At 40.4% G+C, this 27,200-nt stretch overlaps 2 protein-coding genes across 4 annotated transcripts; both read right to left on the reverse strand.

Moving 5' to 3' along the window:
* Positions 1 to 1,294: 1,294 nt before the first annotated feature.
* Positions 1,295 to 8,345, reverse strand: smn1 (survival of motor neuron 1). 2 transcript variants are annotated; one of them, NM_001100240.1, is given in 9 exon segments: positions 1,881 to 2,066; positions 2,664 to 2,740; positions 2,968 to 3,078; positions 3,764 to 3,835; positions 4,432 to 4,587; positions 5,467 to 5,667; positions 6,442 to 6,567; positions 7,100 to 7,171; positions 8,223 to 8,325. In NM_001100240.1, coding segments are annotated over 8 exon segments (849 nt in total). In that variant the 5' UTR covers positions 8,277 to 8,325; the 3' UTR covers positions 1,881 to 2,066; positions 2,664 to 2,683.
* A 2,920-nt stretch (positions 8,346 to 11,265) lies between these two features.
* On the reverse strand, positions 11,266 to 16,788 carry serf1b (small EDRK-rich factor 1 b). Of its 2 annotated transcripts, none has more exons than XR_001168870.3 (3): positions 16,561 to 16,788; positions 13,314 to 13,422; positions 11,266 to 11,629 (listed from the first exon to the last, which is right to left on the reverse strand). XR_001168870.3 is itself a non-coding variant. In XM_004910806.4 (3 exons), exons 1-3 carry the CDS (start codon positions 16,683 to 16,685, stop codon positions 11,557 to 11,559), a joined length of 189 nt encoding a protein of 62 aa, XP_004910863.2. In that variant the 5' UTR covers positions 16,686 to 16,785; the 3' UTR covers positions 11,266 to 11,556. The 2 variants fall into 2 exon arrangements, 1 of the variants encoding a protein (XP_004910863.2); XM_004910806.4 differs by having other exon boundaries at positions 16,679 to 16,785.
* Positions 16,789 to 27,200: the final 10,412 nt, after the last annotated feature.

A 27,200-nucleotide genomic window follows, 5' to 3' on the forward strand; every position in this document is an offset into this window, starting at 1 on the left:
AACCCAGCACAAAAAATACAAAATTAACTGTTTACCTGTACATGGCGGCCAAATCCAGGACCAGGTCAGACTCCAGTGTGCAGGCATCTGCTCATTGATCACTACTGTGGAGCCTCTGACTGTAATGGACACTGTTAAATTATTTTCTTTGTATCACCCATTACCCTTGGTTATTTTATTTATAGTACAATGTTCTAGTTGTCTGGAAGTGGAACTTTTAGTATAACCTGTTAGTACTGAACTTAGATCTGTGCTTATAATATTAAACAAGAGGCAGCCAACATGCAGCTCTTTGCATTTTGCTTTTTCCCCGCTGCTTCTTCAATCATTGTGCCCATACAAAAAAAAAAAAAAAAAAAAAAAAAAAAAAGCATTTCATTGTGTGCAACCAAGTAAAGCACACCTTGAACACACACCTACAGGGATCCAATACTTACCAATGTTTTGTCTCTTTCCCCACCACTTCCACACCCTCATTTAATGAGCATTTATGGCATCCCTTTGATTTTGGATGAGTATGCTCTAATTGTTGACTCCAATTCTGTTTGCCTGGGGGTCAGGTACAAGCTACTGTTTAATTTTTGAGAAAAAGGAAATCATTTTTAAAAATCAGAATTGTTTGAATAAAATGGAGTTTATGGGAGATGGGTTTCCTGTAATTTGGAGCTTTCTGGATAATGGATTCCATATCTGCACTATTTGCATCAAAAACCCTGCTGCCAGATCCAATATGATGTCACTTTGGAAACAGTTCAGTAATTTCCAAGCTTATGATGCATATTCCCTTATGGCTGATGTAAAGCAAAACCTTGAATAACCACTCATGGGGGTCCAATGGGATATAACTGCATTGTAAAAGCAGTAAAAATACCGTGCCATACCCATTCCAACTCTGTACTCAAATGCACCCAATGTGTCCCCAGTAAGTACAAAAGCCCTGTCATGTTTTAAAGAGCAAAGAGCAGGTATGATGTGTTTTTCTACTGAGAAAGCAATGAGTGGCTTACACTGTGCATTCTACGGTGATAACTAAACTCAGTCCATTGGCAACATTGGTTAATAAATGAGTAGATGGTTAGACAAGTCACACTGGAAAATGTTTCACAGAAACAAAGCTGCTGGTCAGGCATGTAATAGGAGTAGAACAGGCATTCTGTAGATCCCATAGCAGTTAGGGAACCAGTAATGTCTAACAATGCCAAAGGAGACTACTATGCCTACAAAGCCAATAACCGACTGCAGTTCTACTGGTAAAAAGCTTCTAAAGTTGAAGAGACACGAAGAAGAGACAATGTTCACCTAAAATTACTTTATTGTTTAACTTACAAAAAAAGCTGTATATTTATCAAAATAAACAGAAATTTTACTTGTGTTGGAAACAGAAAAGAGGCTCCTTTCAATCTCACATAAGCTATTAGAATAGAAAAATAACACAAAAGGCCTGCTGCTAATTGCTGGGGCTGGTTATATAAACCAACCAAGGGAAACTATTTTTTTTTTTTAGAATAACCAAAGTAACTGACAAGCCGTTATTAAGGATCTGTATAGTTCTGCCACATTGTTTACCCTTTTGTTGTTGAATACTGTGCCTACATAAACAGTAATCCTGCTTCCAAACTGGCACAAGGGAAGAGAAGAAACTAGTGATATTCACTAGTAAATTCAGTGATAAACATTTCATAACAAATTAACTCTTAAGTGCCTGTTTCCCTGTGTACTGAATACAATACATTATAAAACCACTGAATTTCAGATACAAATCACCAGATCAGAATCTGAAGCCATATTCTGTGCTCTTCGCTAGGAAATGATTAGTTAATACTTAACATGATGCGGGTATTCATTTTCAGCACCTTGAAACAGGCATATAAACTGGATGCTTTTTTTTTTTTTTGCTAAAGTAACAATATTGCCTAATATCACACATTCATTTTTGGAAGCAATCTAAATCATTGGATATAACACAAAGCTAGATGGTGACAGTTACTTTCAGAATGGTTTCATATGTCCAGAAGTGGTTTCTTCATAGCGCAGAAACATGGAGCTTCTATGTAAACACCCGACACCTGTAACAAAGCATTAACAACAAATACATTTACTGCCGTTCTACCCAGTACATACAAAGCTAAATATTTTTAATATGTCTGCATACTGGTATTGCCATAACTATGTTATTATGTGACAGTGGGGTTTGTCCTGACTAGAGAGGTGTAGGATCTAAAAAGTAGGAAGATCACAGAACTGTGGATTGTTTCACCCCCTAGCATACCAAATGCAGATTAAACTAGTAATTTAAATCATCTTTACTTATATACAAATCAAATACATGCTGGGGCAACATAATCATTGAAAAAAATGACATTCAAAGAATTATCAGCTAACACTGGATCAATTCACTAAATATTGAGCAACATGGCTCAAGTTGGATACTTTTAAAGAGATTGTACAGGGGGGTCAGCACATTAATGGCTCTCTGCTCTTCCTCCACTTCTTCCTACTTTCTTCCTTCACTGGCTAACCCCCTCTTTTCCTTACCTACCACTAACTTTCCCTTACCTCCACCCCCCCTCAAATATGCATAGTTCATCAATATGCTAGCTGTATGTTAAACATAAAAAAAAAAAAAAAATATATAAAAGTATCTACTTAGCTTGAATACTCACCGGCTGTTGGACGTTTCCTATTACTTCTGGTGAGGAGATTTTCCAAAGGAAGATTCCATTCGCCCTTGCTTTAGCCCCTAAGCAAAAAATAAATAAATAAATAAATCACACAACAATTTGGTTGACTTCTGGCAAATTACTTATGAAACGTTTAGCTTCCCAAAGTAACATACTGCATGTAACTAATCATTCAGTTATGTAATGGAATTGATAGATGCAGATCAACCGTATGCCCACAGGTACATGCAAGGAGCAAAATGTGAAATAGGAACAGTGTGGCTCTGCTGCAGGACTTTCCACTTACCAGATAGTAGCCAGTGTGATATCCACTCATGTACCAAGCGATCAGCATACTGCCCAATGCCTCATCATCTTCACAAGCATCAGGGCTCATTGGAGGAGGTGGAGGAATCATCTTACAGCACAAAGACAGTCATCATAAAAAGTTGTGCCCATTGCATAAAATGAAAAGGATTGTATGTATGTAAGTATTCATTTTCCAAAGGAAGACTAATGTACAATATGATGAGTCTGTCACAAATATGCTTTTCTATGTTTTCTTTTATTTTTTGTTGCCAGTTAAGTTAGGCCCAATTTATAAAACAAATATTAAATAAAACTTTAAAAAGGTGGATGGATGATTGATCTTGCCAAAGGATATTTCTTAAGATGATCATGTCATTCTATCGACTTCTTGAATGTGAATAACGCTGGCTGATGCAGTACTGGTAGGGAACATTTTATCCAGAATGCTCAGGACCTGGGGTTTTCCAGATAAGGAACGAAGATCCAAATTACAGAAAGATCCCTTAACTCTTCTAAAAATTAAACATTAATTAAACCTAAAAGGATTGTTTTGTCTCCAATAAGGATTAATTATCTATTATTTGGGATCAAGTATAAAGGTACTGTTTTATTATTACAGAGAAAAAGGAAACCATTTTTAAAAATGTGAATTAAATTTATAATTGAATTTGATTAAAATGCAGTCTATGGGAAATGGCCTTCCCGTAATACAGAACTTTCTGGATAACAGGTTTTTTGATAATGTATGTAAGCCAGTGCACTATATATACATTTGTAACATAAAAAGGACTTACAGGTGGTCCAGGTAGAAATGGTGGGGGCCAGCCAGAGAGGAAAGGATGTGCTTGATCCAACTTCTCACCGTGCTAAAAACATAAATTGAATATATAGTCTGTTATACAGTCATTTCATCTATGTCAACATGCATCCCCCTCTGTGCTTCTCTGATCTGAATGAGAAACTTAATTCTTAAAATTGTTAGATCCCATCACTTTAAGGGGGATTATATATTACCTACCAGATAAACATCCGGTTTTAACCTAAATTAATAAATGAAAATAATAGAAGCAAAAAAAAAAAAAGAAAACAAGTTCATTGACAAGTTACATTTTAAAGATCTTCATTATAAGATTGTGCATACCTTTATTCACCCGACAGGTTATGCAAATAAGCGATACCTGCAGTGTGGTAACTCCTGTCATACCAAAGCTGTGGCAGGAAACAGGCACCAAACAACCAACTAGCTAATGATAGCATCCACAAATAAGGAGACTTAATATTTTTTTGTTAACCATCATTCTATAGACACAGGATACTATTATCATAAGTTTACTTAAATGTTGAGGTCCAGTGTGCTTTTTTTTTTTTTTTTTTAAAAAAAAAGCAGCATCAATCAGTGAAAAGATATAAGCAAACAGAGCCAAGACAGGGGGCAATCTTACTTCTCCTTATATATGCTTACCCTTCCAAACCCAGGCATAAATGGAGGAGGAACAGGAGGGAACTGGCCATTCCACTGCGAGGACTTTGGTATCTCCCGGTTTTGAGAATCTTTGCATTGAGGCGATCTTGAGGATCTATCACTTTCATCTGTTGAATGCTCATCTCCATTTAGCTCCTGAAACAAGAATGCAATGAAGTACTGCTCATGTACAGGTATACACCTTCACACTTTCTTTGCAACTTCTCCTCTTTTTTTTTTTTACTTTGCAAATGTATGTGTTAATATAAAAAAATTGAGATGCTTGTTTATAGTGGACTATTGAAGGGCCACTTTTTTATTTTGATTTCCCTATTGATCTGTCTTAGAAATATATGAAGGCTGATGGCAGGTAAGGCAGTTTTCAGCAGCCTATAATGACCCATAACCACCTCTTCCTCTTCCCATTAACTTGAATGGGGAATGATTAAAACCACCAGTGCACAAAAATCTATACTGATTCAGCCTGAAATTGCAGCCTGAATTATTTTTTTTCAGGTTAAAAACAAATGTCTAAAATGGTCCGTCAATCTTGTGTCCCCTTGCAGTTACTTGAACATTAAAAAGCAAAGTTAACTTTATACACTAACATTATAGCTATGGTCGAAAGTACTTCAATTTAATAAAAAATTAAATATCCTCAAATGGAGGAAAATAGTCCGTGAGCTCTGTTCTGCATTCATTGTTAGTACTTAAAGTGGTACTTTTCCCTTAAAATTAACTTTTAGTATGATGCAGACAGTGACATTCCAAGATAAATTTAAAAATGAAGACCAATGGAAAATTATTTGTAGCTTTTGAATTGTTTATCAGTTCAGTGGTTTGAAATTTAGCGGCTATCTGGTTGCTAGGGTTAAGTTTACCTTAGCACCTAGGCAGTGGTTTGAATGAGAGGCTGAAAGTTTAGTAGGAAAGGGCCTGAATGGAAAGATAAGGAATAAAAAGTAGCAATAACAATAAAATTGTAGACTCACAAACAATAGGTTTTTTTTATATATATTAAATATGATTTCCTACCTGCCCTTGCTCCCTCTGGTCACTTTCTGCTTCAGAAGTATCTGGAAAGCGCAGGTCAGCCAAACTTTGTTCCTCACTGTTCCCATATCCGCTGTATACAACTATACATGTCCCTTTTTTAGCATCAATTGAAGAGATGGTTGCTGGGTAAATATTTCCATCTTCCGACCAAATGGCATTACACGTGTCGCCTACTCTCCACTAGAAAACAGTACATTCAAGACAAATAAAATATTATTACCCTTTACAGGTTCTGTGAACAGAAGTTGAAGTGACTCGACAAAACAAATTAGCAATTAAAATTATATATGCACCACTTTTCTGAAAAGAATAGATGCATCTAGTCTTGACTGCACAGCATTCCCTCATTAGTTCTGTCTAAATCTGGGTAACACTACAACATTCATTCGTTTGGCAGGGTCACCAATCAAGTTGATTTTCTGCCCAATATGGCCACCCACACACTGTATGGGATCATAATGCACACCTAGGAGACTAGTCAAAAGAGGACTGTATGAATGCGGTCCTCATTTGATGGGATCTTTTAATCTGGTAGGTAGATATTAAGATGGCCGCCCTAAATCACACACAGAAAAGGGGTAACAAAACAATTTAAAGTGGAAGTTTTCAGACCCCCATTACCATAAAACCATAACAACATATCAGATACAGGAAAACAAAGTTGCATCAGATACAGTATATATTTACAATAATATTTCGGACGTGAATTTGGCCTTCTACTTGGAGTCCCCAGGGGGTAGGTGGAGTTTGCAAACCACTGTTTTAATCCATTGCTTGGTTACAAACAGCCACTTATACATTTTGGAATTTAGCTACAATCCGTTTACAAATTTCCACTGCTTGATACTAAGCAGGGTTCAAAACTACATAAAAATGCATACATTTAATCCCAAATAGTTCTGGAATTATATTGTGAAGTATTGTACTGAAAACTGCATGTAGGTGTTGTATTACCTTTTTCAGTGGAGCAGCATTACACTTCTTCCTGCTTCTATTCTTCTTATTATTTTTCCTTTTGGTCCTGGGAATTTTTTCTTCTGCTTCTGCACTAACTGTACAATCCCCATTTTTCAGTGCCTTCTAATGTACACAACACAAGATGGTAAGAATACAAAAATACTAATGTGGGTCACTGGAATAAATTCAAGAGCAGGAACTTTAACACCCCTGCTTTGCAGAACTTACAGCTATTGCTAGCATGCTCAGCCAAGGAGCAGAGTGGCACAAAAACAGGGCAACATGGATCTGCCTACTATATTCCAACACAGGGGCCACATTTTTAAGACTGCAGATTAGTTTAACAATGATTCAGAGTGTGTGTGCATTTTACTTCTTTGAGTGCTGATGGCTCTTTCATCAGCTGTGCCATATAGTGTACATAAAGGTGCAGACTAGGAAAAGTCAGGATCTGGCTGCCACGGTTTTAGAAAATCCTAAAATGTATCAGGCAAAGAACAAGGTATGCATTCACTGTTTTATTTGCAGGAAATTATTAGTATGAAATATAACCCTCCTACACTAAATATTTTTCCTTTTAGAACATGTAATACAATGGTACCATTGATAACTGGTATTTCAGCAAGTGCTGAGCAAAAAAAAGCAAAATTCTTACCTTAAAAGAAGACACTGCTTTATCATATGCTTTAATGAGAGCTGTATCGTCCCAGATATCAGAGTCATCACTCTGTAAAAATAATAAAAAAAAAATATATGATCAGTCACACAAACACAAGGAGTTGGAGAAAGTTCAATATATTGTACAAGCATAAAATAATATTCCTAATAATGTGAACTATAATCCAATTACTACAGATAAAGTATTCAATAGCAATGTCAATGCAAGTCAGAGTGCAAGCAGCCAGTCAGACACTATGCTTAGTTTTTATACAAGCAAAATTGAAAAGAGAGTGCTTAAGTGATAAATGTCATGTTTTGCCACCAGGACTATCCATTTTTAAAATGAATGGGAGCAATTTTGTCCCCACAAAGCTAAAACACATTTTAGGCAACAAAATACTGCCCTGTGTCATTACCCTAAGGCAGTGGCTACCAAACTGCGGTGCCGGCATGTGAGCCTGAAGGCTATTTAGGGTGAGATCTGAGGAGAATGCCTGGTTGTTCTCACAGATATACCTGAAATATATACCTTTTATACCGAGCAGCAGGCACATGACATAAAAAAAAAAGCAGAAAGAAGACCAAGAAATAGGCAAACTAAGGAATGGCTATAATGTTAGTTATAATGTTAGCTTTGTAGGTCTGTCAAGCGCTGACATGTGCCAAGTAGATGGTGTCTGAGTCACAAAGTCACATTTAGTTATAACCACACAAACACCTGAACCTCTAAATTCTGAATATCTCATGAGTTACCTGCTACACAATGTGGCCCCAGGCCAGTGCCTAACAGACTCCATTGCTACAAAATAAAAGATGGTGTGTGGAATTTATGAAGCAAATACACCTGGCTCCTTTTATGCAAGGTAACAGTTCAGCCAATGTAACTATATGTGTGATTGTGTATCATTTTAAACTAAAGCAAGAAATCAAGTCTTGATATATGTCCTACTCCTCTCCAGTTGTTGCCGAATTATACTCCATAAAATGCCAGTCACTTCAGACAGTTACAGGCTGACCCTCACCCACAGACTGGCATTGTACAACGACGTCAGTACAGTAACTCGGCCACACAGCTGCCTATACCGGTGCAACAACAAAGCCATGTCTGGGCTCCTTACCTGGCCGGCTCCACGTCTGAACAGCACTTCCCCACTGTCCTCCGAGCCTGCCATAGACACGCTACTTCTCGCAATACTAAACGCATACACTAATTGAACACTTAAGGCTTCCGTATTCTGTCATTTACCATCGAGTTTGGAAGCCGCGATGCTGCCATTAGTTGCTATTAGCGCCCTCTGTTGGTTGCTTATAAATAATTTAGCCAGAAACCCTACGACTGGGAGACTCGGTTTAAATGTACTTGAGTATTCGTTTGCTTTGGATTGCTGGAAAACTAGATGTTCTTGATACATACAGCACCAATACAACACCATCTATTTGTGGTGTATAAGTATACCCTTTTAGGCATGTTTCAACAATAATATATTTAAACAGCTGTTATATTAAAGATGAACTCTGCCACAAAACTGATTTTCTTTCTATAATGAGAGAATATGTAATTCTTAGATACTTCACAGTATTCATTCAGAATTTTCAATGATTTTGAAGTTATTTGTACATGTCATTGCTACTGAAAGCAAAATTTGTTTATATCCTCTGAACTGATTTCTACTACATTTTTGCAGTCAGAACCAGAGAACAGACAGGGATTAGAAGAATACTGATTTACAGAGCTACCCTACCTGCATGTTTTTGGAGTATAGGAGGAAACAATCCATATAGCTCCCAGTTACACAAACTCCACACACACATTCATAATAAGGCTAATTCTACATAGGGCTGTACAGTGGCTTTTTTCGGCAGGCAGAGAAAAACCAATGTGCTCCCATCTGCTGCTTCCTGTATCTACACTGACAGGCCTGGCGGCCGGTGTGCAGACACACACCAAACGTATATTGGTGCAATGCCGACATCTGCTCCATGTGTCTGTACAGAGGCCAATGCTGTGCCTGTGCACATACAGTAAGTAGCGTATAGGAGCACATTGTATATTCTACATCTGATGAGAAAATACAGGCAAGGAAAAGCTGATGCACAGCTCTGTGTGCCATTAGCCTACAGTGCAGGACTGTCCTGCAAAATTGTGTACCATTGGAAGGTATGTGTGTATTTAACATTAATTCCTGCATTCACTTGGTAAAAGTGTGCCATACTTCTGTCATGTCTTTATTCTGCAACAATGGGATAGACTATATATGTAAATACCATAAACTAGGCACTTTTATATAAGGAAGAATAAATCCTAGTAGCCACATGTGCAAAGTATTCATTTGTGTACACTTTTAAAAGCTTTGTACAGAATTGTGTGTATGAATATAACCTTTTCTGTACACTTTGGTGTGCAAACTGTCTCATACCCCTGCGTGCATACTGTACTTACAAGCATATAGCTTGTTCTTAGTCTCTGAATCCCTATTTGTGGTTAGTTGCTGACACTAGTTAAGCAAATGCAACATGAATATCAATAAGTACAATTCAGGCACACAAACCTTAGGGAAAAATGTAATATGCAGGGAAGGCCTTTGGTGGGTTCTACTTGTGCAGATTTACAGGCCTCAGATGGAAACGTGGACTGGAAACTTGTTTAATTGTTGAACATTTTAAATTCCCCTCAGAATTCCACTGATGTGCTGCTATAGCATATATATATGCCCCAAAACATTTAAATCAGGAATCTGAAAGAATGGTTTTATTCCAAAAACATCAAAGTAAAAACTAAGTCTTGCATGTTGTATGATTTTATATGCAGTATAAACACAGGAACAGAGCTATAAGGGGTCTTTTACTTTTAGAATGAAAAATCAGACATTCAGCCCCCTGAATAGAGCTGTCTGCGTTACGGAATGCTCTATCCAAGAGGGGGAACTGGGGAGGGACATACCTGAAGGCACCCCGCATTCACTAAATTCCATGTCATTTAGACGCACATGTTGGCAGGAGGCTCAGGCCAGAACAGTGCCCTAGCCTATGGCAGGCAGTAAGGACAGGGCTCGCCTGTACCTCTTGATTGAGTGCAACTTTCCTGGAGCACAAGTGCTTGTTAGATGAGCACTAAGAAGGTGCAACTTGATCCCCGGGAACTGTAAATGACCCCTATAGTCTCACAAAAAACAGAAACATTTAAAGGATAAGTAAGCATTTTGAAATCCCTTAAAATTACTCTAAACAACCCCCAGAATAAAATACCTTTCTGCCTGCATGCAGATTTATTTTGTTTTTCCATTTAAAGCAGCAGAACTTTATTTCTTTTACTGAGCATTTTACTTGCATGAACTCCACCCCCTATTGCTTTCAGAGCACTCCTCGATCAGACTATGACAACTTCAAAGAGCTGTCTCCTGGGCATGCTCACTGTCTCTGCTCCAATTAAAATGAATCAGGCATGCACAGTAGGCACCTTCTTTAGGTCATCATAGTCGGAGAGAGGAAAGCTCAGAAAGCAAGGAAATCAGTAAAAGATGCAGTTCAGCTGCTTGTAACAGACAAATGAAATAATGCAGGGTGAATGGTATGTTATTCTGGGTGCTGTATAGAATATTTTTTGAATTTATTTTTAAAGGCTTACTTATTCTGTAAGAAGGCTTCAATGAGGCAAATAAACAAAGCAAATCAAAATGTCAACAAACATTATCCAACTTAATAATATGAATACGTTGGAACACTGTTCTGGAATTACAAAAGTACTTATTTCCCCAACACTGAATAACATCCAATCAACATTGGAATTGTTGATACATTTGTAATGTATGATTGTTAGAACCTTTACACAGAACCAGATAAAAGTACATTATCTTTTATTGCCAACAAATGGCTAGATAGTAATCATTTCATAACACTCAAGGACAAGGAACTCTCCCCAGATCCTTTGTTATCTTACTAAATCCATTACAAGGTGCCTTTTATAGAAGATGTATGAAACATTAAGGCCAAGAACCTAACTCACATATATATATGCAGCCCTCTCATGGGATGGTTTAAGCGCCATGCTATACAATTGCTAAACAAGTTCGCCACAGGCTAAACTAAAGTGGCAGAAACAAGCCAAGGGCGGTAGGGGGGAGGAGATACTATTAAGTCAGAAAAATCATTGAGAGACAAGTGTTCAAGCTTAGCTTTGTTTTATTAAAAAAATGTATTATTTACAGCAGATTACTACATCTGTTTTTAGCACCATCCTTTCAGGATTAAAAAAAAAAAAAAATATATATATATATATACATGCACTATCTATCCACGAAAATACAACTTCTGATTTTGTTATTAATTTAAGAACTAAAATTGCACATGAATTTTGAAGGGAAAGAAAGTCACGATATGTCGGCATGACTGGTCTTCTCTGCAGTTGCATGGGATCCATGGATTGTAGGTGTAAAGCATTTGCTACTGCCCATCTTACTTGCTTGCTTCCGGCTCGGATTTCCTTTCGTTTGCCGCTTTCTGTTTCTGCTGCATTATCTCGGAATCTCTGCAATGACAAAGTTTGTAGAAGAAGGCATTTAAAGGAATAAAACCTTATCATTTTATTGTGAGCCAGCTTACAATTAGTCATTTCAAACATGTTTTGTTCTTACTTCTACCTTGACAAACTGCTACCTAGACCTTGACAGAAGCACGAAGCACCTATAGATTCAGTCATTTGGCAATCTTTGCAAATGAGCAGGTCTCTGCCTAATTTAGCAATCCATGAGTTGGGCTAAATGGGGCTGATCGACCCCATACATCACACATGTCAAACACAAGGCCCGCGGGCCAAATCCGGCCCGCCAGGCCTTGCAATGTGGCCCGCACCGCGCTGTCATAGGTGACCACGGTGACATAGGAGGCTTGTGATCTCGCCGGCCAATCTATTATGCATGCGCAGTACCGCCGCTCCCTATACAAAGAGTACGCACTCTGCGTAGGGCACCAACTCCCAGGGGGGCACCCAGCACCGCCGCTCCCTACGCAGAGTGCGCACTCTGCGCAAAAACATACCAAGCAAGTCTTCGCCAGTGGCTCCTTCTCTCTTATGCCGCGGCAACAGGCCCTTTTATAAGGTTGCGCCCGTGCGTATGACGTCACACGTCAGCGTCGAGGCGCAACCTTATAGTAGTGCCTGTTGCCGCGGCATAAGAGAGAAGGAGCCGCCGACATCACTGGTCTGTTGGGGGTACTTTCTGTGGGGGCTCTGTGTGTGCGGGCTGGCTACTGTCTATGGGGGGTACTGTGTATGATGAGGCAATTGGGGGTACTTATTTTTGGGGGCACTGTTTATGGGGGCAATTGGGGGTACTTTGTATGGGGGCACTGTGTGTGGGGGGTACTGTCTATGAGGCAATTGGGGGCACTTTGTGTGGGGGCTACTGTCTATGGAGGGTACTGTTTATGGGGGCAATTGGGGGTACTTTCTATGGGGGCAATTGGGGGCACTGTGTGTGGGGGCTACTGTCTATGGAGGGGTACTGTGTATGAGGCAATTGGGGGCACTGTGTGTGGGGGCTACTGTCTATGGCTGTCTATGACTGTTCAGTAAACCATTCGGCCCGCGATTTAGGCTGGATTTTAGATTTTGTCCCCTTCTCTGATTGAGTTCGACACCCCTGCCATACATAGTCCTATAAACTGCCAGTGGCTTTTATAAGTCCATGTGTAGCCACCCTAAAAAATCAAACATGAAAAGGAAAGCAATAAAAGATACACTTGCCCCCAGGCATGTTCTTATGAAGTTGATCTGTTAATAACGCAAATAACGCATGCATTCAAAGTATTCATTTGTTGCATATACAAAGCACACATTAAACTGAGTTGTGTCCTCCAGTAAGCAGTTATTTTCTGATCCCGTACCCTGTAGACTTTCAATAGACAGTTACTTTATCCTGAGTCAGCTGAGGACTTCCCACACAGTGGCATCATTCTGATATACCAACTGTGCTCCAGTCAATCTCTCAGTTGAAGTCTCTGTTGAAGAAGAATGAGAGCAAAGGACAACCCCAAAACAATGGTTAGCTGAGACTGGGGGCTTTTGCAGTTTGTATCACTTTAAATAATTTATAAACCTATTAAGCAGATTAACTGTAGGACAGAAAAGGCAAACAGGAACAGGAAAGTGTCAAGTGAGCATGTCTCTGTAGACCTGTATTTGTCAGCCACACAACATAGTAAAAAATCACCTTTGTTTTCTTTGTGCAGCTGATAAGTTATCATCCTTTCGCTTGCCTTTGCCTGAATCTTGTGTTTTTTTGAGATTCTTTTGGCGAGACAATTCACGTTGGTTTCCACCTGTCGGAAACAACATTTACATTTAAGGTTACATGTATAAACAATGAACATAAAGTAAAGCAATGCATGGTGATGAATGTTCTGGCCCGAAATCCGCTGGACTAAGCTCTTCCTAGTGCTCTCCCCGCCCACGAGGTAACTGCGCCCCACTTCCACACCCTGCCCTCCTTGACATCAGAGATGAGGTAGGTATATATGTGCAGACTGGCAGGCCGGGTCAGGCGTACGTTTTTGTACATCCAGAACTTAAATTGACTAATGAGATACTCAGTCATTATACAACCCATAAACACTTTCTACAGAATATTAAAGTCATGTGTGCCAGCAGCTCTCATGATTTTATCATAGGAGTTGCATATGCAACATCCTCTGAGTCATCATGGGTACCTCCAACAGGACTCTGATGGCTCTGCAGCTTTCCTGCCAGTTCAGATTCAGATTATATAACACTAGGGAAAAGGGTTTTAGGGCTGTGACAGATGGGGAGATTAGTCACCCGTGACAAATCTCCCTTGTTGCGGGCGACTAATCTCCCTGAAATGCCATCCCACCAGCTAGAATGTAAATCGCCGGTGGGATGGCATATGCGGCGCTGTGATTTGCCAAAATCGCCAAAGTTGCCTTGAGAGAAAACTTCGCGTATCAGTGATTTAGATTCTATGTAATGGCATTTCGGGGATATTACAAGGGAGATTTGTCACTCAGCGACCAACCCCCCCCCCCCCCCCCGTCTGTCACGGCCCTAAAAACCAAATGTTTGGGACCCGCCAGTGATTATAACCACTTGTGTGATACTCCGAGCTGGTGCTCCTGTTAGCAGACAAATGCACTGGTCTGGGGTATTCGAATGTCCTCAGCCTGTATCCTTCAAATCCCAAAATTCCCTGCACAGGTGATGTCAATAGGGTAAGAAATATCACAGTGGAACGTATTGTGCGTTATGTGTGCATGCTGTCTGTAAGCTCTGGAGAGGTTGTTACAATCAATGTTTTAGTTCCTCCTGCCCTGACAGGATTTAAAATGAAGCAAAAAAAGAGAGGAACAGTTTTGCAGCATATAAAAATAGTATTTTATTCATACTTTTTGAAGGAACAGATTGCAGTAATAGGTATATTAAGGTTTAGAAGCCAGCATTCCCCAATCGGCAGCAATGTATTTTTAAACAGAGTTCTACAGACAGAAGCTAACTTCTCAATCTAATTATCTACCTCACAACAACCAAACACGGAGAAGCTTCAATTTCCTTGTTTGTGACGTTAGCTCAAGAAAAAACACAAACCATAGATTTTTTGTAAAAGAATAGGCAATATGGTAATGTTGAACGAGGGGGGTATACTGACCCTTTAAAGGAATACTGTCATGGGGAAATGCGTTTTTCAAAACCCATCAGTTAATAGAGCTTCTCCAGCACAATCCTGCATTGAAATCCATCTTTTTAAAAGTGCAAACAGATTTGTTTTAGAATTAATTTTAAAATTTCACATGGGGCTAGCCATATTCTTCATTCCCAGCGTGCCACAACTGTGTGACTTGTGCTCAGTCTCACTTTACTGCTGCGCTGCAAGTTGGAGTAAAATCACCCCTTCCCTTTCCCCCCCAGCTGCGATCAGCGGAATAGAAAGGTAGCAAGAATCCAACAATAGGTTACCTGAAAGCAGTTCTAATGTGTAGCGTTGGCTCCTTCTGGAAGCTCAGACTCAGGCACAAAGCACGGAGATGGCGCCTACACACCAATATTACAACTAAAAAAGTGTTTTGGTTCTTAAATAAAATTTTAAATGGTAGAGTGAGTTATTTGCTATTAAAAAATCTAATTTAGAAACGAAAAGTACCATAAAAGCACCATAAAAATCATGAGAGAATCCCTTTTACAAAAGCTGATGTTTTGGGCCCTAATATTATCTGCCTTAAGCACCATAAATTGCTTAAAGTTACAGTAACCACCAAAAAATGAAAGTGTATAAAAGTAAATACAATATAATGTACTGTTACCCTGCATTGCTACAACTGGTGTGTTTGCCTCAGAAAGACTACTATAGCTTATATAAGTAAGCTGCTGTGTAGCCATGGGGGCAGCCATTCAAAGGAGGAAAGGCACAGGTTACTTAGCAGATAACAGACAAACCCTGTTATATGGGGCTTATCTACTAGTTATCTGCTATGTGCCTGTGCCTTTTCTCCAGCTTGAATGGCTGCCCCCATGGCTACACAGCAGCTTATTTATATAGAAGCTTTTCTGTAGCAAAAACATCAGTTTTTTGCAGAGCAACAGCACATTATATTTTAATTACTTTAAAACACTTTAATTTTTTGATGTTACTGTTTCTTTAAGGGTGAAGACACACAGAGCTACTAGTAGCAGCAACCTGATGTGGCTACTAAAAAAGACAATGCTGATTATTTACTGATAATTGTCCCTATGTGTGTTTTAGCAGAGGCAATTCTCAGTATTGTCTATGGCAGCGTATTTTCTGGAGTTGTAGCTGCTACTAGTAACCCAGTGTGTCTTCACCCTTAGGCTTAAAGAAAGAAAGCAGCACAGGGGCATACAAGAAAAGGAGATTTTCATACTGGCAAATGCTTTTCTTTTATGCCCATGAATTTGCCACCCTAAATCATTTTATATTCTCACTATTCCCTGTATTTACAATACTGGCATACAGAGGGTATAATTTACCAGCCTCCCAAGTATCTCAGATCTATATCTAAATGTCTATCTGTATGAAGGAAAGGGGATCCATGCAGCCTTTGTTTCAAGAAATACAGAAAATGGAGAGAAATGCTACTGAAATTAGGAAATAGAGGAAGGAAGGAAGGGAGGAAGGAAGATAAGGCGATTGTGCCATCACAGACCGACTAGAGGCAGAATTTGCTGCAGTCAGAGGTACCAGCAACATAACAGTACAGTGCCACCGTTATTATGGCGGAACAGAATTTGACCCAATTATGCAGTATATCATTATACCACCCAATTAAATAGCGCACACATAAGGTAACAAGACCAAATTGGACCTTCCAGCCATCGGCAGGTTGCGACAAATGGCTGGAATAACAACAATAGATATTTAGGTGTTAGGAAATAAACCTGCGCACACCAGTTACTACAACTCCCATCATCACCCATAAAACTCCATTTACCTTGATTAGTCTGGCAGGTTCCCCTACTGACTGACAGATACAACCCTATGCCACACGTAACAGAAGCTCCACACCCATTCCATTATCAGCCACTTCCTACGACAAATCCCGGACTTACGAGCCATTTCAGCCGGGAGCAAAACTCCGCAAGCCTCTTAAATCCCTCCTCTTCAACTAGCAGAAACTTCTGGCTTCCAGACTGCAGCAGGACTTCGGTTTTACCCAGGGAGCGGCGTCACAAGCTACGCCGAGGTCACGCCCCTATCGAAATGGGCGTGGTTATTACAGAGCTATGTTTCCATACAGCCACGCCCACTACCACCTATATTAGCTTTGAGATGTTAATATTGTGCCGGGAGAGTCAGGCTTGCTGTGTGATATCAGTAAGCAGCACGGTGCATGGCAGTTAATATTACATAGCTAAGTTGCTGAGGTAATAATCCCCCCTGTTTGTATCTCTCAGCCCTCTTTTAGTGACGTGCATAAGCCTGCTCTCTGCTGCACTGACAGGGGCAAGTACACTCCAGGGATACATGACTAGTAGTCTTTGCTGTGCAGGTTTTAAAGCTGCGCTTAAGGGGAGCTACCACTTGAATATTTATCATTTATATATTAAAGGTGCACATCTCTGGACAGATATCGGTTGCCTACTTAGTGAAGTCTCAAGGAGTCGGTAGCCAAGGCCAATATGATGACCCTTAGGGGCTGATTTACTAACCCACGAATTCGAATCCGAATTGGAAAAATTCCGATTGGAAAACGAACATTTAACGACTTTTCGTATTTTTTGCGATTTTTTCGGCGCCTTTACGACTTTTCGGAAATTATCGCGACTTTTTCGTTACCAATACGATTTGCGCGAAAAAACGCGAGTTTTTCGTAGCCATTCCGAAAGTTGCGATTTTTTCGTAGCGTTAAAACTTGCACGAAAAGTTGCGCTTTTTTCGTAGCGTTAAAACTTAAAAGGCGCGACGTTTTGCGCAAGTTTTAACACTACGAAAAAATCGCAACTTTTTGCGCAAGTTTTAACACTACGAAAAAATCGCAACTTTCGGAATGGCTACGAAAAACTCGCGTTTTTCCGCAAAAATCGTATTTTGGTACTGGTAACGAAAAAGTTGCGATAATTTTCCGAAAAAAAATCGCAAAATACCGATCATTACGAAAAAAACGCAATCAGACGCATTCGGCCTGTTCGTGAGTAAGTAAATGGGCCCCTATGTCTTATAGCCATGGTTCAGATATCTGAGAGAATGAAAATGCTGTCAATACCAATATGGCTTTATTAATATAGTGCTGACATATTCTATATAGCTTTATAGATATTGTGAAGCATTCATATTAATCCCTCTGTAAAAGCTGAGATCCCTATAATCAGTGTTACAGTAATTAACCATGGGGCCCTTTACAACCATCTGGCCGCTTCTTTATATGTCCTTACCCATTTTATTACCATCCTAGCCACTTGCACAACTAGTACCCTGTCTTTTATATACCCTGTGGTCTTTTTGATCAGGGGCCAGTTAACTTACCCGTGTTTCTGGAGAGTGGGATAATAACCACACATAGGGGCTGATTTACTTACCCACGAACGGGTCGAAATGAGTCCGATTGCGTTTTTTTCGTAATGATCGGTATTTTGCGATTTTTTCGTATTTTTTGCGATTTTTTCGGCTTCTTTACGAATTTTTCGTTACCAATACGATTTTTGCGTAAAAACGCGAGTTTTTCGTAGCCATTACGAAAGTTGCGTAAAATCTGGCGATTTTTCGTAGCGTTAAAACTTGCGCAAAAAGTTGCGCTTTTTTCATAGCGTTAAAACTTACGCGAAACTTTGCACCTTTTAAGTTTTAACGCTACGAAAAAGGCACAACTTTTCGAGTAAGTTTTAACGCTACGAAAAAAGCGCAACTTTTTACGCAACTTTCGTAATGGCTACGAAAAACTCGCGTTTTTACGCAAAAATCGTATTGGTAACGAAAAATTCGTAAAGAAGCCGAAAAAATCGCAACAAATACGAAAAAGTCGCAAAATGTTCGTTTTCAAGTCGGAACTTTTCCAATTCGGGTCGGATTCGTGGGTTAGTAAATCAGCCCCAAAGAGTACATTCAAACTCCTTATGAATAGCACTTTAGCTTAAATGAAACCTAAGACCCCAGCACTGTCAGGCATCATTGTCATACACCGTGCCACCATGCTGCCTGATTGTTGACCTGTGGTCTATGCAATTCAGATTATGGTCCACCACTTGGGTGAAAGAAAAAACAAAGAAGTCGGCACTCCACAAAGGCCATATAAACAGCCATAAATGTCCTGCTGCCCACACTTTTTATCCTGTAACACTTGTTCAATTATTGTGAGACCCATAAATGTTATAAAATAATGTAAAGTGCTTTGTAACTTGCTGACACTATATAAATAAGTGATGATGATAAAGTGAAAAAATATTTATTCAAAAAACATCTTTGACAAAGCCTTATGCTTTTAGTGTTGGAGGCCTTCATGAGGGCCTAATCTTGGTGTCAGGGCCCATGGCTGCTAAGAATGGTTAGTAAGGACTAAGGTAGGAAGCGAGTACTGGGGAACAGACAAGACTGGTACTGGTAAGACAGACACTGTTGATACTGGAAAATAGCAAAATGGGCAAAGTCCAAGGGAAGGTACCAAAAGGAGCCAAGGAAAGATCAAGGCACAGGTCAGGGCAGTCAGAGATCAGGATACAAGTTTAGGAAACAGGTCCAATGTCTTCAGAAAATTTTCACTTATTTATTTCCAGCAGTTACTGCATTCTGAGGAAAGGGTAACTCTGATCAGGCAATTGCTTTGGTGTCATTGGGGGTTTAAATAATGTCTAAGCAGTGCTTCTACATGGGTGCTGGCATTTTCTTATGAGCCTGCAGTGGCGCTGATGGGATACACTACTCCAACAAAAACATTAGAACCAGTCATTAGGCTGCAGCCACACAGTAACCACACTTCTCTTTGGGCCCTAGGACTAGTGATGTACAGGTCACAAACCTACACTCGCCCTTACAATCAGAAGCCACTGGTGACATCATTAACAGAGCTGCCACCCCCCCTATATCTTTGGGAGTTTCCCAATTTTGGTGGCCATCCTCCATTCTCCCATCCCCTAGCAACATTTCCCTGATTTTCTGAAGTCTCATGAAGTCCCGTGATGAATTTGTGTGGGTAGAATTCTTCAGCTTCATCTGTGACTTTTGCGCATGATGTTACTTTTGGGTATTGGGGAAAAATTTCTGTGGTGTGCCACATTCCCCCTAAGAACCAGTGCTGTTGCATTAACAGGGAGGATTTGCTAGAACATCACAGCCAAGTTAATTCTCAGGGTGGCAGGTCTAGCAATACTAAACGCTAGACCCACCAGAACCCCCACAAGCAACCATGGGTTAACCAGTACAGGCCCAGACTGGCAATCTGTGGATTGCGGCAAACATCAAAGGGGGCTGCTATAAGATGCCATAGACATTGAGTATTTATTGGGTTAGTGGGGGCTATTTGGGCCTCTGTGTACTCAAAATTCCAGGGCCTATTTTAAAGCCCATTCTGAGCCTGAACCTGTAGGTTTTAATTATATCCGCACATCACCACCTATGACCCCAGCAAGAAAATGGGGGACAGGCAGTGGAACGGGTCTTCTCTGGAAAAACACCCCCATGTTTGATCTTTCCAATAATCAGGAATCAGAAATCGCATACATATTTGGCAGAAACTGTGCCTTTAAGCTTTTAGACTCGGAAGGTTGACATCTTATAGCATGACCTATGTGATTTTATTTCTCTGCCCCCCTCCAAGCAGTCCAGTGCATACCCTCTCTGCTCTGCTCCACCGCTCATGGTAGCTGCTAGTTCCTAGTGTCTAATGGCCGCGAGTGACATCACAAACACGTGAAGACGTGGCGATGTCTCCAGCACGTAACATTCGGTGCCTTCTTCAAATGCCTGGATAAATAAATTATAGGTGAGTGCACTCCTCAGTGGTTACTCGGGGATGCTATGGAGAGAATGTAAAGGCAGTGTCACAGTGCTGCACTGAGTAAGGTTGCTCTGGGTAGCGTTATTTTTTTTCTTGGGACAGGATTAAATGCAGGAGTTTATTCAGTTCTTGCCTGAATACTGGGACACTTGCTGTTAGTGGAGGCTGTGGATCTTTTCTGCACTTGCTGGTCTCTGTAAGGTGTGTGCCTTTAATATTAGGGGGTTAGTGAAGCCTGCTTATGGATGAGAGACTTGTATATTAGGAGAGGGGTTGAATAGAAAAGAAAGGTACAAAAAGTAACAATAACAATAAAACTGGAGCCTCACAGAGCAATAGTTTTTTTGGCTGCTGGGGTCTAAACCGACAGATAAGGAATAAAAAGTAACAATAAAAATAAAATAAAAAAAAAAAAGCAAAAGATGTTTTGTTAGTGGGGTCAGTGACCCCCATGTGAAAGCTGGAAACATGTAGACAAAGAAGGCAAATAATAAGACGAATTGCAAAGTTGCTAGGAACAGTACATTGTATAGCATACTAAAAGTTATTGTGAAAGTAACATAGTAACATAGTAAGTTAGGTTGAAAAAAAGACATACGTCCATCACGTTCAACCATAATGCCTATATATAACCTGCCTAACTACTAGTTGATCCAGAGGAAGGCAAAAATCCACACCTGAAGCCTCTCAACTTTGCCACAGAGGGGAAAAAATTCCTTCCTGACTCCAAGGTGGCAATCGGACCAGGCCCTGGATCAAACTTGTACTAAGAGCTATCTCCCCTACCCCTGTATTCCCTCACTTGTACTGAGAGCTATCTCCCATACCCCTGTATTCCCTCACTTGTACTGAGAGCTATCTCCCATACCCCTGTATTCCCTCACTTGTACTGAGAGCTATCTCCCATACCCCTGTATTCCCTCACTTGTACTGAGAGCTATCTCCCCTACCCCTGTATTCCCTCACTTGTACTGAGAGCTATCTCCCCTACCCCTGTATTCCCTCACTTGTACTAAGAGCTATCTCCCATAACCCTGTATTCCCTCACTTGCTAAGAATCCATCCAGCCCCTTCTTAAAATTATATAATGTATCAGCCAGCACGACTGATTCGGGGAGGGAATGCCACAACTTCACAGCTCTCACTGTAAAAAATCCTTTCCAAATATTTAAACGGAACCTCCCTTCTTCTAAACAGAGTGGGTGCCCTTGTGTCCATTGGAAGGACCTACTGGTAAATAAAGCATTAGAAAGGTTATTATATGATCCCTTTATATATTTATACATAGTTATCATGTCACCTCTTAAGCGCCTCTTCTCCAGTGTAAACAGACCCAACTTGGCCAGTCTTTCTTCATAACTGAGACTTTCCATACCCTTTACCAGCTTAGTTGCCCTTCTCTGGACCCTCTCTAACTCAATCATGTCCCGTTTGAGCACTGGAGACCAAAACTGAACAGCATATTCTAGATGGGGCCTTACCAGCGCTCTGTAAAGGGGAAGAATAACCCCCTCCTCCCGTGAATCTATACCCCTTTTAATACATCTCAAAACCTTGTTTGCCCTTGCAGCTGCTGCCTGGCATTGCTTGCTACAGCCAAGTTTATTATCTACAAGGACTCCAAGGTCCTTCTCCATTATGGATTTGCCTAGTGCAGTCCCATTAAAGGTATACGGGGCTTGCATATTTTTACATCCCAGGTGCATGACTTTACATTTATCCACATTAAATCTCATCTGCTACTTAGCCGCCCAGATTGCCAGTTGGACAAAATCCTGCTGCAAGGATGCCACCTCCTGGATAGAATTGACTGGTCTGCACATTTTTGTGTCATCTGCAAACACTGATACATTACTTATAATACCCTCCCCTAAGTCATTTATGAACAAGTTAAACAAAAGTGGACCCAGCCCTGAGGGACCCCACTGAGAACCTTACTCCAAGTAGAGACTGTACCATTAACAACAACCCTCTTTACCCACTGTAAAGACTGTAGCCAGTTTTCTATCCATGTGCAAATGACTTCACAAAGACCAATAGACCTAGTTTAGAAAGTAGTCGTTTGTGGGGAACGGTATCAAATGCTTTGGCAAAATCCAAATAAATCTACTGCATCCCCACTGTCCAGCTTCTTACTTACCTCATCATAAAAAGCAATTTAATGGTCTGAAATGACCTGTCCTTCATAAAGCCATGCTCATAATGGCATTCCCAGTACATCATTTTGTATGTGATCCCTTAACAAGCCTTAAAATAACTTGCCCAGCACGGATGTCAAACTTACAGGCTTATAATTGCCAGGCTGAGATCTTACTCTCTTTTTAAAGGGCATTACATACTGTATGACCTGCTCCTCAACTCCTCTCTCATTCCCTCCTCACACGCTCGCATTCAAGACTTTGCAAGGGCTGCCCCCCTTCTCTGGAATTCGCTCCCACAATCTATCAGACTTTCTCCCAATCTCTCTGCCTTCAAGAGATCTCTAAAAACACATTTATTTAGAGAAGCTTACCCTAATCTAGTTTAGCAATACCCTGTGCCACACCTCTCACAACTCTGGTCATGCCCATTCCCACACCTTGTGTCTCAACTCTTTCTCCTTGTAGATTGTAAGCTCTTTTGGGCAGGGCCCTCTTCACCTCTTGTATCGGTTATTGATTGCTTTATATGTTACTCTGTATGTCCAATGTATGAAACCCACTTATTGTACAGCACTGCGGAATATGTTGGCGCTTTATAAATAAATATTAATAATAATAATAATAATAACGCTATGGGCATTACATACTGTATAACGCTATGGGAAAGATAATGAAAGACAAATTTTGTCAGATACACTCAGACTCTTCCTCTGCTCCAGAAGGTTCCCAGTCTTGGAACCAGACACGCACGCAGAAGTAGTGTACAAAGTGGGAAGATTGGAACAGGTGTTGGATGTGGGTCCTACAATGGCGATTAAAGGTTCTGTGGATTAGGGCCTGGTGCAGGTCGAGTCTTACCTGACCAGCACATCACTAATGTAGGCATCCACACTCCTGTCCTCTAATTTGCTTGTCATTTAGGGGCATATTTATTTATTATAATGTGTAAACCAACATTAGCACTGTAGAAATTGCAACCTTGAGGAAAAATAAATCACCCTTTTTATGCTTGTAAAGTGTTTTTAGCATGGTTGGGTTTAGACCAACAGAAGTAAAATATGATTTGCTAGGGTGATTTCTACTGAGACTAATATGATGTTTCATTAGAATGTCCGGCGGGCCTGTGATGCTGCCCTAGAGACATTCTCAGCTGTATAGATTCTGGTTCTGTGCTACTAAATCACTGTGTGCCAAGAGAGATCCTCTTAAACCACAACCAACAGCATAACATATCTGGGGATACACTAGCCCTTTGCTGGTGCATTTGAATCATTTCACTCGGCAAAACAATACACTCAGTTTCTACGGGTGTCTGTACTCTACAAATCAAATTAATGATTGTGACATGAATACACATTGTTCTGAAAATATCAACTTATTACAACGCTGTGAAATTTAGTTAATTTTTATAAATCCGGCCAGTAGCGCCTAAGGACAATGTCACCCATCATAAGTGCCATTTATACTACTCAGAAAAGACAGCCTGGCCTGGCCCTTACTAAGGACAAAACCCTTCCTATAGGTTAGGACTGAGTGCAACCCCATTTCTTCCCAGTATTCAGGCTAAAGGAGGGACACCCTTCAAGCTAAGGACCCCCCTTGTTTACACCACACTTAGCAACAGCATCAGCACTTACTGAAAACCTTAAAGAATAAGCCAAGTATGTATTTCACATCAGGGCAAATAAATGCCATATAAACCTTATATATCAACAGAGTACACCTCCCCTTCGATAGCAGCACCTGTCATGTGATAAGAAATGACTACACATCTAGGAATGTACAGTTGGTTTGGTCCGTTGATTGGCAGCATGGTGAGAGGTAAGAGCACATCCATAACCTTTATTTTACATAAAAAGAGAGGGATAGAGTTGGGGGACACCCTACAAGCTAATTATCCCCCTTGTTTACACCAGACTCAGAAACAGCAGCAACACTTACTGAAACCCTGGCTGAGGAATGAGCAGATCATTCCAACAGAAATGGCAGCACAGTAATTGCACTTACTCAATAGGCCACACATACAAAGCTATGCTCTGTGTACAGAATAATGTATGTACTGCACATTTAAGGGCAAATAAATGCCATATAAACCTCTCTCATCAATAGGGCACACTACCATGTGATAAGAGTTGACTTCATACCTAGGAAATGTGACAGTTGGTTCAGTGTGTTGGTTGTCATTGCTGTGAGAAGTAAGTGTACATCCCCTCTGAGAGATTTTCTTGCCAAATAACCTTTATTTTACAAACCGGATACCAAAAAAATGGGACACTAAACAAATTGTGAATAAAAACTGAACGCAATGATGTGGAGGTGCCAACTTCTAATATTTTATTCAGAATAGAACATAAATCACGGAACAAAAGTTTAAACTGAGAAAATTTACCATTTTAAGGGAAAAATATGTTGATTCAGAATTTCATGGTGTCAACAAATCCCAAAAAAGTTGGGACAAGTAGCAATAAGAGGCTGGAAAAAGTAAATTTGAGCATAACGAAGAGCTGGAAGACCAAATAACACTAATTAGGTCAATTGGCAACACGATTGGGTATAAAAAGAGCTTCTCAGAGTGGCAGTGTCTCTCAGAAGCCAAGATGGGTAGAGGATCACCAATTCCCACAATGTTGCGCAGAAAGATAGTGGAGCAATATCAGAAAGGTGTTACCCTGCGAAAAATTGCAAAGATTTTGCATCTATCATCATCAACTGTGCATAACATCATCCGAAGATTCAGAGAATCTGGAACAATCTCTGTGCCATAAAACCATACTGAATGCCTGTGATCTCCGGGCCCTTAAACGACACTGCACCACAAACAGGAATGCTACTGTAAAGGAAATCACAGAATGGGCTCAGGAATACTTCCAGAAACCATTGTCAGTGAACACAATCCACCGTGCCATCCGCCGTTGCCAGCTGAAACTCTACAGTGCAAAGAAGAAGCCATTTCTAAGCAAGATCCACAAGCTCAGGCGTTTTTACTGGGCCAGGGATCATTTAAAATGGAGTGTGGCAAAATGGAAGACTGTTCTGTGGTCAGACGAGTCACGATTCAAAGTTCTTTTTGGAAATCTGGGACGCCATGTCATCCGGACCAAAGAGGACAAGGACAACCCAAGTTGTTATCAACGCTCAGTTCAGAAGCCTGCATCTCTGATGGTATGGGGTTGCATGAGTGCGTGTGGCATGGGCAGCTTGCATGTCTGGAAAAGCAGCATCAATGCAGAAAAATATATTCAGGTTCTAGAACAACATATGCTCCCATCCAGACGTCATCTCTTTCAGGGAAGACCCTGCATTTTTCAACAAGATAATGCCAGACCACATTCTGCATCAATCACAACATCATGGCTGTGTAGGAGAAGGATCCGGGTACTGAAATGGCCAGTCTGCAGTCCAGATCTTTCACCTATAGAGAACATTTGGCACATCATAAAGAGGAAGGTGCGACAAAGAAGGCCCAAGACGATTGAACAGTTAGAGGCCTGTATTAGACAAGAATGGGAGAGCATTCCTATTCCTAAGCTTGAGAAACTGGTCTCCTCGGTCCCCAGACGTCTGTCGAGTGTTGTAAGAAGAAGGGGAGATGCCACACAGTGGTGAAAATGGCCTTGTCCCAACTTTTTTGGGATTTGTTGACACCATGAAATTCTGAATCAACATATTTTTCCCTTAAAATGGTATATTTTCTCAGTTTAAACTTTTGTTCCGTGATTTATGTTCTATTCTGAATAAAATATTAGAAGTTGGCACCTCCGCATCATTGCGTTCAGTTTTTATTCACAATTTGTTTAGTGTTCCAACTTTTTTGGAATCCGGGTTGTACATAAAAAGAGAGGGAATAGAGTTGGGGGACACCCTACAAACTAATTATTCCCTTGTTTACGCCAGACTCAGAAACAGCAGCAACACTTACTGAAACCCTGGCTGAGGAATGAGCAGATCATTCCAACAGAAATGGCAGCACAGTAATTGCACTTACTCAATAGGCCACACATACAAAGCTATGCTCTTGCCAATTAACCTTTATTTTAGAATAAAAAAAGGGATAAAGTTGGGTGAGACCCCCCCCCCCCCAGACTAGCAAATGTTGCCCCTCTCACTGATTTTAGTGAATCTTGAGAATTTTTCCCTAAAATGGGCTTTGGAGATGCTGGTTGGGAGACACAGGCACAGGATTTGGCAGTTATGTAGGGCTGCCAGCAAATATGCACTTTTATTCCACTGGGGAGTAACATTTAGGGGGACCCATATGCCACACCATAAAATACTTAATTTTTGTTCCCAGTATTGACAGCCTCCTTGGAGTTTTACCCCTCTGCCCCTGGATATCTGCCCTGTTCTTATGTACCAACCTTAACATGTAAAGGAATAAATACCAAAACCTTTCCTGTTAAAGAGTAACATTTATTAGTGGTGGGGGAGGGGGCAATAGGGTACATGGTGGGGGCAGTATTGAATAGAACAATGTTTATTTGTTACTCCTATGGCCTAGTTGCC

The sequence above is a fragment of the Xenopus tropicalis genome, chromosome 1, assembly GCF_000004195.4.
Source record: "Xenopus tropicalis strain Nigerian chromosome 1, UCB_Xtro_10.0, whole genome shotgun sequence".
Lineage (NCBI taxonomy): Eukaryota > Metazoa > Chordata > Amphibia > Anura > Pipidae > Xenopus > Xenopus tropicalis.